Here is a 14,442-nt window from a genome sequence, read left to right as displayed (position 1 = left end):
CTTCCTGTGTGAAGGTGGAAGCTGATCCAATGGCCTCCAAGCACCTTTATCGTTAAGGAACTTATCAATGTTGTAGTAACTTCGACTAAGTAAATGTTTTTTAACACATTGCTTAAAGTTGTGCATTGGCAAGTCCAATGCACAACTTTAAGCATGAATTCGTTTTAATGTTCGTATGAATTAAAATAAATGTCATACCTACTCGTAGTATACAAAACCCCGTACAAAAGGGCCGGTTTTAATTTATTATCGATCGACCGTTTAACAGGTCCATTAAAGGCACTAAATCGCGACGTCACTCATTGTCACTCTATCTAAATATATAACTCAAAGGTGACTGACTGACATAGTGATCTATCAACGCACAGACCAAACCACTGGACTGATCGGGCTGAACTTTGGCATGCAGGTAGATTTTATGACGTAGGCATCCGCTAAGAAAGGATTTTGATCAATTCTACCCCCAAGGGGATAAAATAGGGGATGGAAGTTTGTATGAAACTTTGTCAATTTTGCGACAATTTGGCTGAAATTTGGAATGAAAATAGATTTTACTCTGGATTAAAACATATCCCGCGGGATTTGTGAAAAACTGAATTCCACGCGGACGAATTCGCGGGCGCCCGTTAGTCTGTATACAAGACACGAGATAACGTTGACTTTATAAGAAGTGACTAGCAAACGTCCTGCGGTTTGACCTGCGTAGTTATTTTTTAACCGACTTCAATAAAAGGAGGTTTTTATTCATTCATGTTAATGACAAGTTAGCCCTTGATAGCGATCTCATGATTCATCATCATTAACAAACTATATTCGGCTCACTGTTGAGCAAAAGTCTCCTCCCAGAATCAGAGGGGTTAGGCTAATAGTCAATTGGCAGACATCACACACGTAGTTAAATATCACGTGTTTTAAACGGTAAAGGAAAAACATCGTGAGGAAACCTGCATGCCTGAGAATTTTCTTAATTCTCTACGTGTGTGAAGTCTGCCAATCCGCATTGGACATTGGACAGTGTGCTATGAGCCTAACCACTCTCCTTCTGAGAATAGACTCGTGCTCAGCAGTGAGCCGAATATGGGTTGATAATGATGATGATGATGATGAATACCTACTTCCTCGGACGATATCTGTCACAAAAGCTCTACTACTCAGTCGGATAAGTAATCCAATAATGTTCCCTTTTCTATTTTACGCCACGGAACCCTATAAATAATAAATAGTCAATTTTAACCACACTACTGTGTTCCCTTATACTCTCGTGTACTAAGTAGGGACATCCTACTAAATTACATTAGTCGTATAATATGCTACAAGGAAAACCATATATCACTGCTTTAGCGGACACGGTTTTATTAAGTAGTTAGAAAGAAAGAAAGAAAACTGCGTATATTGTTTAAGTATTGTTTAAGTATATTTATTTATTTAATTTATTTAATTATGCCACACATCACAATATCTCCAGTACACCAGAACATACAAGACAATACCCTGCGATGTGTGGCATAACCCAGAAAATGGCTGATTTTCAGCTGGAACCACAGATTGGGTAACGCCATGAACACAGCCAACACAACCTTATAATCTATACTAATACCTACACTGACATTAAACTAAAAATAAACTTAATAATAAATAACCAAAAGGAACTAAAATAAAAAAAATACTATTATTTCAATACGTAATTACTTAAATATTATATTTTTCATGTTCATGAAACGATTTCATTAGGGGTTTTTAAAACGACATAATAGTTATTCATGCCACTGTCATTTAATGAGGGCCATTGTAGCATGAGTGATACAATGGCTAATTACGTGCAGTGGCATACAATACTTTTCTGCGATCATGATAAAAGAATTAAACGACTTACAACACACGGCAGATAATTTAAAATTGGTATTGGGCATATCCTCCTCGATTTTGGATATACTGAATACTCAGTATTCGAATAGTTTTTGTTTGTGTTTTATACACGCAACACAAACAAAAACTTCCACAAACTTTACCTCTTTATAATATTAGTATAGATTAATTAAGTAAGAAAAAAAAATTAATGATCCTCCCCTCCTCCTAACTTTTGTCAAGAATTCGTCCTTGTTTTGAGAACAAGAAGAGCTTGAAACCGGTCCATGATCTCCTTTCTATCACCAAAGCCCATGGTCACCCTACTATTCCACTCGGAGGGTGTGCGACTTGTGAGTGAAACGCATTAAGCTTTTTAATCTATTTTAATTGTTATTTCCAGCTCCATCGCTAACGTCGTTACTGAGGGAGAGACGTCTGAAATTGCTGCCTCTTTGGTTTTTTTTAAATTCTTTACAAGTTAGCCCTTGACATTCTCACCTGATGGTAAGTGATGATGCAATTTATGATGGAAGCGGACTAACTTTTTAGGAATAGGACATCGATCTCCTATTAAAAAGTGGATGCACAATCAGCGACCGAAACGTCCCCACTCAATGAGTGCCAAACACAAGTTCTTGGCACTTAAATCAAGTAGTCGCATTTGCAAATTCAACCTTAAACTCAATCCTCAAATCATCATCAAGGTTGAATTTGATCTGAATTTGGGATTTTATTGAATATTGGACTATATTTAAAGGCCTTTAGTAAGTAACTGTCAAAGCAGAATTGGAGTTTTTAAGTGAAATTTTCTACATGATTGTCCTTAATAAGAGATCAATGGAGTAGAATCATAAAATCCACACCCCTTTCATCATTTTTAATTTGTTTGTTGGTAAACAGTAGGTACTCATCATTACTCTGAAGAAAGGCTGTAGTAAGACAATCTATATACCAATGTTATAAAGAGGTACAGTTTACGTGTCTGTGAGATAGTAGGGGGTAATCTCTGGATTTACTGAACCGATTTTGATTTTGTTTTGATCAATAGAAAGCCACGTTATGTGACAGTCTCGTAGGTTGTATTTATTCCCCGTATTCCCAGAGGAACGGGAACTGTGCGGGTGAAACCGCAGGGCGTCTGCTAGTCTATAATATTGCAAAATGCGTTGGTAAGCGCATAACTCAACAACGCCTGGACCAATTTGGCCAATTCTTTTTTTAAAATGTTCGTTGAAGTTCTAGGATGGTTTTTACGGCGAGTTAAATTCGAATGATTTCCGGAAAAAACATAAAAGCCCTTTTCTTTTTCCCATACAAATGTTTTCTTACTAAAACGTAGTCAATTTGAGCTTTATTGTTATTGTATAAAGTTCATATAAATAATAATTAGAAAACGGGGTAGGGGTAGGATAGGGGTAGGGATAGGATAGGGTAGAGGTGGGGTAGTGGTAGGGGTAATTGAAAGTTTACGTCAAGTTTTACGCGGACGAAGTCGCGGGCGTCTGCTTGTAAAATACATAAATAGATGCAGGTTTGTTCCTCCCATGACACTCACCATAACAGTATCGTGAGATGCATGAGTCATGGCGGTACGCTTTTGGAGTCAGATGTTTATATAGCCCCTTTACTCGACGAGGGGAGAGAGAGAGCGATCCTTTAAATCAGTGATTCCCAAAGTGGTCTATATCGACCCCTAAGGGTCTATGACAAACTGCAAGGGGTCTATATCAGCGAAAAAAAATTTTGGGGATCATTAAATGAAAATGGTTTTCACGATAGTGGACCATAACACATACACTGATAATACCTATTTTTTACATCACATTATCTTATAATATCAAAACATATACCTACATTATTTTAAAAGTAACTATGAAGTAAAAAAAATATTATATATGTTTATAAAATTATGTAAATTGTAGGATACAGAAAATCAATATCAAATAAGTAGGGGGTCTACCCAACACGGAAAAACATGGCAAGGGGTCTACGACACAAAAAAGTTTGGGAAACTCTGCTTTAAATAGTGAACCGCCCCTGTAGCCAAGTGGCACGTCGATTCTCTTTCTACGATCGCAAACGCTTCGAAAAGTAGAAAAATGTATGAATGACAGATCTTGATCACGTGATCAGTCGATAGCAAATGTCATTCTTATACATTTTCTAGTTTTCGAAGCGTTTGCGATCGTAGAAAGAGAATCGACGTGCCACTTGGTTACAGGCGCTGGGCTTAAGTTCCTTATTGTTTTCTTTGTCAATAATAAATAAATAAAAAAAAGAACAGGGGATCACTTTTTATATACATTGGTTGCCAAGATTCCAGCTTAGTCTAGATTTCTAAAGCTATTCTTGTAAGGATGATTTTTTGTATAACAAACCGTATGCATGGCTCGGGTGAGATTTTTTAGAGAATACTCTAAATCTGACGGCCTAAATAATCAAAATTGTCTAATAATTATCGAAGTACATTATATATTTATGTATATATGGTTTTACACTTTCTAAACACACAACTCGACATTGTAGACAATATTTACGTATTATGTGTTTAAATAATTTCGTTGTTTTGATGCGCTTGTGCCCTATCTCTAGTATAAAATATCGTGGTCACACCGAGGGGTGGTGATTCGATCCCCGTCCGTTGGACTATTGTCGTACCTACCCACTTACAACACGGTAATTTCCGACTAGTAGAGGGGAATGTAAATAAAAAAAAAATATACACGTCTAATTAAGAACTAATATATATATACTATACTGCCAGCCTTCTGGGCACTTTACCTATGATCGTCGATTCAGACGAATTCTACGACGCCTGAGCCTTTAGATATAATTTAAATTTAGTATATTTTCTTTTTAATTTTTATAATATGTAGTTATAGATATTTAGGTACGTAGTTTTAATATTATTGTAAAACTTTATAAAATTGAATGAATATTAACAATTAAATACCAAAAAATTTTCATTGTAAAAAATAAAAAACTTCCACAAATTGTAAAAAAAAAAACTAATTAAGAACCTCCTATAAGAAGTTAGATTCAAATACATCAGCTATGCATGATTGATGAAACCCACGTGTAACATTAGCTAACTGGCTAATTGAATGTTCAGTCAACCGTTTCCGATAGTCGTTTCAGTCAATGGTCTTATAACTTACACTCTACTTGGACGTATTATTTTTCATTTTTTTTTATTCTCTACAAGTTAGACTTTGACTACAATCTCACCTGATGGTAAGTATGATGCAATCTTAGATGGAAGCGGGCTTTTTTGTTAGGAGTAGGATGACATCCACACTCCTTTCGGTTTCTACATGAAACCGAAAGGGGTGTGGATTTTCATCCCCCTTTTACAAGTGATGATGCAATCTTAGATGGAAGCGGGCTTTTTTGTTAGGAGTAGGATGACATCCACACTCCTGTAGAAACCGAAAGGAGTGTGGATTTTCATCCTCCTTTTACAAGTTTCATTTCATCTTAGATTGTACAATTACTTACCATCAGGTGAAATTGTAGTCAAGGGCTAACTTGTAAAGAATAAAAAAAACAATGAGGTCCAGAATTCGAATCCCGGGTCAGGTCAACAAAAAAATACGTGATTGGGATTTTTTCGTAAAATTTTTGTTTCTATGTATGTTCGTTATAGAAACAAAAACGACGGATTTTAACGAAACTGGGTACAATTATTCTTCATACTCCTGGGCAGGTTATAGTATACTTTTCATCACGCTACGGTCAATAGGAGCAGAGCAGTGAAGGGAAAGGTTGGGAAATCGGGAAAAGTTACTCCGTTTTTACAGCGATACTACTGTAAGGACTGGATTAAAGAGGTCTAAGGCGGACGAAGTCGCGGGCGTCCACTAGTATAAGAAAAGTAATGTCGAAAAAATTCACAACATTTGTCAGGACAACTTAATTAACAAATCAAACTGTAACCAAAATAAGACCCTAGAATGGCAGAGGATGACCTTGAGTGAAGTCACGCACTTGTGAACATTGTGTGTAGGGTTAAAGGATCCTTTGACTGTTAACAAACACTCCCCTTTTCCACTCAAGTCAGTCTCCCCGCCTATCCCAAGTAACCCATAAAGAATTACAAAACAAGAGATGTGGACGGCTCGAACGCCACGAGCACACTGAAGCCGTCCGTACTGCAAGTCGATGCAACGCGGCGATAACAGTCGCGAGGAAATTAAGTATTATTATATTATACATCCTGTGGTACTACGTAGTACCTACGTACTATGTATTCCCCCGCATACAAGATACATTGCTAATTACTGTTTTGATTTTCCTCTACACTGAGGAAATTAGGATATGCCCAGCGAACGGGCCTTCCAAGGTATTTAATAATTTATTCAATGTTTTACAACTGTCAACCCAAGGTTTTGATATTTAACAGATATAGCTCAGTGGTAACAGCCTGACACCGAGGAGTGGTGGTTCGATCCCCGCTTAACTATTGTTGTACCCACTCCTAATACAGCATTTTCCGACTATAGCCCTTCTTGATGAGTACTGTTTACCAACAAACGAATTACATACAGCGGCTAAAGTGTTTTTCAGATAGCATGGGTACGGTGACAGTTGCCTTATGACGTTCATAATAAGTACTATTATCGTGAATCGCGGCAAACTTTCCAGGGTGAAACGAACTGTCACCGTACCCATGCTATTTGAAAAACACTTCAATTAGCAGTCGCTATTTAAATAATAATAGTCGACAAACTTAAAGACGTAGTTGGTAATCGCAAATTGAAAGAGTAGTAGTAGACAAACTTAAAAAACGTAATTGGTAATCGAAAATTGCATCCAAATCCGTTGTTAATTAAAAAGATAAAGTTGTCAGTAAGATAACTCAGAGATTTTTAAACTAGAAAGATAAAATTTAGTACGGGTAATGGGTATGTATATTAATTTCGTCTATAAAATGAAAAAAAAAAATTTTGGGTTCCTTCCTTACATACAAAATGAGGATGAATTTTTCATCGTCTATTCCATAATGTGGGGTATGGTTATCGGTATGTTTGTGTATTACATAGGGCAAAGTGCTAACTTAATCTCCGAAACCCTACTCTGCGCGTGGCCCGACACGCACTTGACAGTCCAGCGCGGAAATGCAGCCAGTATTCTTGCCACCATTCCACGTGGGCACGATTTGTATAGTTATTAGAATAAGATATGATAAGGTACTTACCTATTTTCGTTTTGATATCTAAGCATTGCGATATGTGAGGAAACTGAAGGATCTTCCGCCACTTCTTGCTCTTGCCTTTGTTGCTATCGGAACCGCCTGCAACAACAATATTTAATATATAAAAAAAAAAAAAGTGTGTGTCAGCTCCGACGCACGAATGGAGTTTACTCTTTCAGATCAACTGTCTAAATAGGTGTATTTTGCCCCGCAGTATACACTATGTACGTCTCAATACCTACGCCTGAAAAGTGAAAGGTGCGCAACCTAGGAGCAGCAGGCCGCGGCGTGCGTGGGCGTTCTAAAACGCATCCGCACGGTGAAATGTGCGCAGAGTAGGTTGCACACAAAAAACGCTGTCATTCATTCATCGAATTTTACTGCTCATATTTTTTACACACTGGGGCTATAAATGAAAAAACATAGAAACAACTCTTCGATTTGATAACCTCCTTTTTTTGAAGAAGATGGTAAAAAAATCAATGGTAGACATAAAACAGCAAAACAACTTTTCGTTTCTCATACTCGGAAAGTAGTTTCTCATACTCATTAATTTTTTTTTTATTCTTTAGAAGTTAGCCCTTGACTACAATCACACCTGATTGTAAGTGATGATGGAGTCTAAGATGGAAGCGGGCTAACTTGTTAGGAGGAGGATGAATATCCTCACCCCTTTCTGTTTCTACACGACAACGTACCGGAACGCTAAATCGCTTGGCGGTACGTCTTTGTCGGTAGGGTGGTAACTAGCCACAGCCGAAGCCTCCCACCAGCCAGACCTGGACCAATTAAGAAAACCTCAATCGGCACAGCCGGGGATCGAACCCAGGACCTCCGTCTTGTAAATCCACCGCGCATACCACTGCGCCACAGAGGCCGTCACTCATTAATTGAATGGTACACCGAGTTACATAATAACCCTGCTGATGGTAAGTGATGATGCAATCTAAGACGTAAGCGGGCTAACTTGTTAGGAGGATGAAAATCCACACCCTTTTCGGTTTCTACACAACATCGTACCGGAACGCTAAATCGCTTGGCGATACGTCTTTGTCGGCATCCCACCAGCCACATGATAGAAATGTAGCTGCCAACCGGAACCAGCTAGATTTTGAAAGTGAGAAAAAATACTTTGGGAACCTCTGATATATACAATACATAACGCTCAAAATACGAATTGGCTGTATCCACTAAACTGTCCCAATGTTAATAGCCCAACAACCTCAGACCAATTATTGTATAGGACCTGCCTCGCTAGACGTTACTTTTCTGTCAAAGTATATGATCAACGATCTAATGCGATTATAAAAACTGTCTCTATAGTATCGATGTTAAATAGTTGTAATCGTGTTCGTCGGTTAAAGAGCTCCGTAAAAATACCTTTTTGTGTAATTGAATTGTGTAAAAAACGGGAAAAAACTTCTTACTTTACTATTTTTAGTTTACTATAAGATATATACTAAATCTAAGCTCGTTTTCTTCTGAAAATGACAGACAATTTTGTTCGTGACTATGAGTACGATACAGGTCCTTTTATAATTGATCTGAGCCAACAACTCAACGTCTAGCTGTTGATATTAAATCACACAAGTCGGTTGACGCAAACGCAACTTTGCGCAACGTCGCCGATTTATAATTGAAATAAATTTCAATACCAACTGGATCGGCGCAACTGGATCGCAATTAGACGCCAAACCCAATTAGGGCTGTTCACACGACTGCTACGAGATAGAGATATTTTTGTTTGGTGTCTCAACACACGGGTTGAGAGAAACGCAGCGTTTTAACGCATCGTCCTCATTATTAGCCGACTACAAAAAAAAAGGACGAGTCGTTTGTTTTTTATCTCATAACTTCGTCATTTCTTAACCAATTTTGAAAATTATTTTTATATTTGTAAGACGAGTTATGATAATTGGTTCAGTAATTTTGTCTTAAAATGAAAACAAGGAAATTGCCCGTACTTTCGTTCTCAATTCTAGGATAAACTAAAAACAGAAAAATAAAATCTTTGTAACCAAAAAATTCAACCGACTTCAAAATCACAAAAATAGACTAAAAAGCGAAAAATAACATCGTATGTGCTACCTTCTGAGTGATCAGAAGGTAACACATACGATTTTATTTCTTCATCGTCATTGACAGCTTACCTGTGTCTCTATTAATTATTTTAGTCTTTATTATCAACCTATTAAAATAAACATCAAATCAATTGACAAAATGTCATTTACCTACTATGTGATATCAACCAGAAAGCAGCGGATTAAATCTTTACATAGAGTCTCAATTTCAAAGATCAAGATAGTGAATAAGCCTGCTTATGTCTAATCACAGTCAAGGTGTTACTTTTTGTTAGATATAAATAAATGAAAATTGTTGTGAGTTTTTATGCATTTAGTTTTTATACTTTAACGCAACGACAACTCAAGGTCTGTGTGAAAGCGCTCTAACATGTATCAAGAATTTAACTCAGCCGGCGTATAAATGACATTTTTAAACCCATATAAGATCTTAATGCAGCAATTAAAGTGCCTTAAATGTCAGACCTCATCAAATCACACGGTTTTCTTTATATATATAGTTATGTGCCTAGACACTCTACCATGTACAGGTCCTTTCACTATAGTCTGATAGTTAAAATAGTCTGCAGGGTATTATGTAATGGGCTGGGTGTACCATTGACATGGTACATCACTTACACATACTTGTATCGCATATTTATTTTTTCGAAATCGAACGAAACATGTGAAACAGCGTGGCGTCTGCTTTTTTTTATTCTTTTATAAGTTCGCCCTTGACAGCAATCTCACCTGATGGTAAGTGACGATGCAATCTGAAATGGAAGCGGGCTAACTTGTTAAGAGGAGGATGAACATCCACACCCTGCATGGCGGTACGTCTTTGTCGATAGGGTGGTAACTAGCCACGGCCGAAGCCTCCCACTAGCCAGACTTGGACCAATTAAGAAAACCTCAATTAGCCCAGCCGGGGATCGAACCCAGGACCTGAATCTTGTAAATCCACCGCGCTTATCACTGTGCCACGGAGGCAGTCAAAATATTTTTTTTGACTGCTAGTATTATGCCAGCCATCCACTATCCAATAAAACTGAACAGTTTTATCGGATGTCAAGAGAAACTTAAAACTACGAATAGTATGCAAAGGCAGCCTTATCGCTACAGCGATCTCTCTTTTCTGAGAGGAAATGCTAGGTTGGTGGGACAATTTATTTATTCCTTTTTGATAACACAACCTCAGCTAGTTGCCTCGACTGGTGACAGAAGGGCTGGCTTATTTCGCAAAGGATCAGCCTGGCTGTCCAGCGCGGAAATGCAGCCAGTATTCTTGCGACCATTCCACGTAGACATGATTTGTATAGTTATTAGGATAAGTTAGCTTAAGTTCCTTATTGTATTCTTTCTCAATCTACATATATAAAAGAAAGTCATGTTAGTTACTCCACTTATACCTCAAGAACGGCTGAACCGATTTAGCTGAAAATTGGCAGGGAGGTAGTTTAGAGCCAGGAGAAGGATACTTTTTACTTTTTTTTTTACGGGTAGGGTAGGGGTAGTTGAAAGTTTAAATCGAGTTTCACGCGGACGAAGTCGCGGTCGTCCGCTAGTAAATAAAATAAAAAAACACAACCTACTTTTTTGAAGTTGGTTTAGTAAAATATAGATCATTTACGAAATCTTTGATGGGAAAACTATTGTGGCAACTTTAGTTAGTTGCGAAAATCATTCAATCATAACTTTTGTTGGGACTGTACGGAACAACAATATAACAATGGATTTTTTTTGCTTTTTCACAAAACTTTAGCATTGATATAGAGATTTCTCTACCATTTATTATGTACCTACTACTTGTTACTTTTTTTTTTCGTGTTGAGTAAGTGCCGTGTCCATATGGGACCACTGCGGCGTCACCGGGGGGTTCGGACGAGCGCAGAAGCATCGCCTGATGAGACCCTAAGGCTGAAATAAAGATAGAGGACGGAACGGCCCTCTTAGGGCGTCTCCTATGAGACCCCGACCTCGGCTTAGAAGGCCGTTTAGGAGGGTGTAACCTCCTGAGTGAATCAGTCCTGACGCCCCCGAGATCGTGAGTTAGAAAACCCACGTCCGGGTGACGTTAGATATCGGGGACCTCGTCGTCTAGGCACTAGCAGGCGCCCGCGACTTCATCCACGAGTGTCTCTGGCTGGAGGGAGGCTTCGACTAGGTTGCTAGTTACCATCCTACCGGCAAAGACGTACCGCCAAGCGATTTAACGTTCCCGTACGATGTCGTGTAGCAATCGAAAAGGGTGTGGATTTTCATCCTCCTTCTAACAAGTTATCCCGCTTCCATTTTCCAGGTGAGATTGTAGTCAAGGGCTTACTTGTAAAGAATATCGATGTGAAATTTCATGGTACATACAATAATATAATATTTTTTTAACCCCCGACTCAAAAAGAGGTGTTATAAGTTTGACGTGTCTGTCTGTCTGTAGCGCCATAACTCCCGAACGGATGAAGAGATTTCAATTCAGTTTGTTTTGGATGAAAGGTGACTTACTGTGCGAGTTTCTTGGACAAGTTGCCTCGACTGGTGACAGAAGGGCTGGCTCATTTTTTGCGCAAAGGATCAGCCTGGTTGTCCAGCGCGGAAATGCAGCCAGTATTCTTGCCACCATTCCACGTGGGCATGATTTGTATAGTTATTAGGATACTCATAAGTTCCTTATTAATAAACCTTGGCTGAGTTTGTTGTGGGCTCTTCTCGGACCAAGGCGCTTTTGGAACCCTTGTAACTTTAATTTTAAGTTTTCGACTATTAATACCACCATTAGATTAAATTAAACTATGATATAATCCTGATATTTCAAAAGTGTGTGTAAACTGAGACTACTTGAAATAAATTAATTTTGATTTTTTTATTTTTTTTTATTGTATTATTTCTCAATATTTTTTTTTTTAATCTATATACATATATAAATATGAATTGCTGTTCGTTAGTCTCGCTAAACCTCGAGAACGGCTGAACAGATTTATCTTATCTTGGTCTTCAAATGTTCGTGGAGATATAGGGAAGGTTTAAAAGGTGAGAAAAATTAGAATAATTGCCGGGAAAACCATAAAAACAACCCTTTTCTATTTCCCATACAAACGTTTAAGAGTCAAGGGGTAGGGTATGGTAGGGGTACAGTAGTGTAGAGTAGGGATAGGGAAGAATTGCACATAAGTCAAAGCGAAGCTTGACCGGGTCCACTAGTCGGTTAATAAAAATAGAAGCGATGGATGAGTCATTACAGTACCTTATCACTTGCTTCTGTTGGCGCCTACGTCAAGCAATTAAGATAAAAAGAAATTACCGACTTCCGTGAGTGTGATATCGGTCTTAGAACCTGCGGTGGCCACACCTTCGTCATTCTACAAAAGCTGAAGTCTGTCAGCCATGCTCCTACTATACGTAAGTAGAGTAAGCTATTTGATTTTATTCAATGACTAGCGAACTCCCGCGACTTCGCCCGCGTGAAACTCGTTGTAAAATTTCAACTACTCCTATCCTCACCCTTGTGCCTCACTCGACATAGATAGGTATAGTGTGTCGCGGACTTTTTTGTAGATATTTATAAGACCTATTGCAACATTTTATGGTTCTATCTATACTAATATTATAAAGAGGAAAACTTTGTTTTTATGTTTGATTGTAATGAATAGGCTCAAAAACTATTGGACCGATTTTGAAACTTCTTTCACCATTCGAAAGCTACATTATCCACAAGTAACATAGGCTAAATTTTATTTTGGAAAAAAAATAGGGTTCCGTAAGATATTTGGGTTTTCCGGACACAAGGTGTAATTTTTAAGATCGGTCCATTAGTTTTTCAGCCTATTCATTACAAACAAACAAACAAACATACAAACTTACAAACATACAAACAAAGTTTTCCTCTTAATAATATAAGTATAGAAGTATAGACAAGTAAACCCTTGAAGCTTTGAGTGCGATTTCACCTGATGATAAGTAACGATGCAGAGTGTATTCTACCCATATCTCTGATGTTTTTTTTCATTCTTTACAAGTTAGCCCTTGACTACAATCTCACCTGATGGTAAGTGATGATGCAATCAAAGATGGAAGCGGGCTAACTTGTTAGGAGGAAGATGAAAATCCACACACCTTTCGGTTTCTACACGACATCGTACTGGAACGCTAAATCGCTTAGCGGTACTTCTTTGTCCCTAGGGTCGTAACTAGCCGGCCGAAGCCTCCCACCAGCCAGACCTGGACCGATTAAGAAAACCTCGATCGGCCCAGCCGGGGATCGAACCCAGGACCTCCGTCTTGTAAATCCACCGCGCATACCACTACGCCACGGAGTTCGTCAAAAACTAAACCGCTTAGCGATACGTCTTTTTTTTATTCTTTGCTCACAAGGTGGTAACTAGCCACGGCCGAAGGCTACAACCAGAACAGACCTGAGCCAATTTAGCAAATATAAAATCCTAATTTGACCCGAAATAGGAATCGAACCCATGACCTCTCTGTTGATAGCCACTGCACTACCAACTGAGAATAATCGTCATCATTAACAACCCATATTCCGCTCACAAGTTGAGCACGAGTCTCCTCTCAGAATGAGAGGGGTTAGGCCAATAGTCCACCACGCTGGCTAAATGCGGATTGGCAGACTTCACACATGTAGAAAATTATGAAAATTCTCAATTCTGCCAATCCGCATTGGGTGGTGATGGACTACGTATTGGCCTAACCCCTCTCGTTCTGAGAGACCCGTACTCAACAGTGAGCCGAATATGGGGTATCAATGATGATGATGTGTTATACGAACAAGATCCGTTAAGTCAATCCGAAGATATCTGCTTACTATTTAATTATGATGAAAAGTATTTCTAAAAAATTAAAACTTATATTGTAAAGAAAAGACTTGATTATTTGTTTGGTGCCTTTTATACCTCTACGTATATCAGCGTGGTGGGTTAATATTTTCTGGGTTATGCCACACATCGCAGGGTATTGTCCTGGATGTCATGGTGTACTGGAGATATTGTGATGTGTGGCACTTTTCTTTCTTTTTTTACCTACCCTAGTTATTAGTTTTGTTCACGCCACTGGGCAATGTGCGCACGCGCTCGTTAGTTCGGGCGCGAGTACGTCACTGATAATAATGTAAACACTTTGCAATAACAAAGACGCGCCGACTGGGTTTTTATTTATCGAAGTAAATCGGACCATCTGAACGTTCGTAGTACCTACCTAACGTTATCAAACTGTTGACGACCTATAGACTTTTTTTATTCTCTACAAGTTAGCCCTTGTCAACTATCTCAGCTGATGGTCAGTGATGATGCAATCTAAGACAGAAGCGGGCTAACTTGCTAGGAGTAGGATTAA

The 14,442-nt window shown here is 38.5% G+C and overlaps 1 protein-coding gene across 2 annotated transcripts in view; it reads right to left on the bottom strand.

Annotated features, from left to right (window-relative positions):
- The window catches only part of LOC112044013 (G protein-coupled receptor kinase 2), a 71,382-nt gene that overhangs the window by 52,816 nt on the left and 4,124 nt on the right, over positions 1–14,442 (bottom strand). For both annotated transcript variants that reach the window (XM_052889071.1, XM_024079731.2), the window contains exon 2: positions 7,046–7,141. In XM_052889071.1, the coding sequence (XP_052745031.1) occupies positions 7,046–7,141 (96 nt within the window). The remainder of the gene's footprint in view (positions 1–7,045; positions 7,142–14,442) is intronic.

Source organism: Bicyclus anynana, chromosome 24, assembly GCF_947172395.1.
Source record: "Bicyclus anynana chromosome 24, ilBicAnyn1.1, whole genome shotgun sequence".
Lineage (NCBI taxonomy): Eukaryota > Metazoa > Arthropoda > Insecta > Lepidoptera > Nymphalidae > Bicyclus > Bicyclus anynana.
The sequence above is the reverse complement of the archived record's forward strand: the minus strand, read 5'-3'. Positions and strand labels throughout refer to the sequence as shown.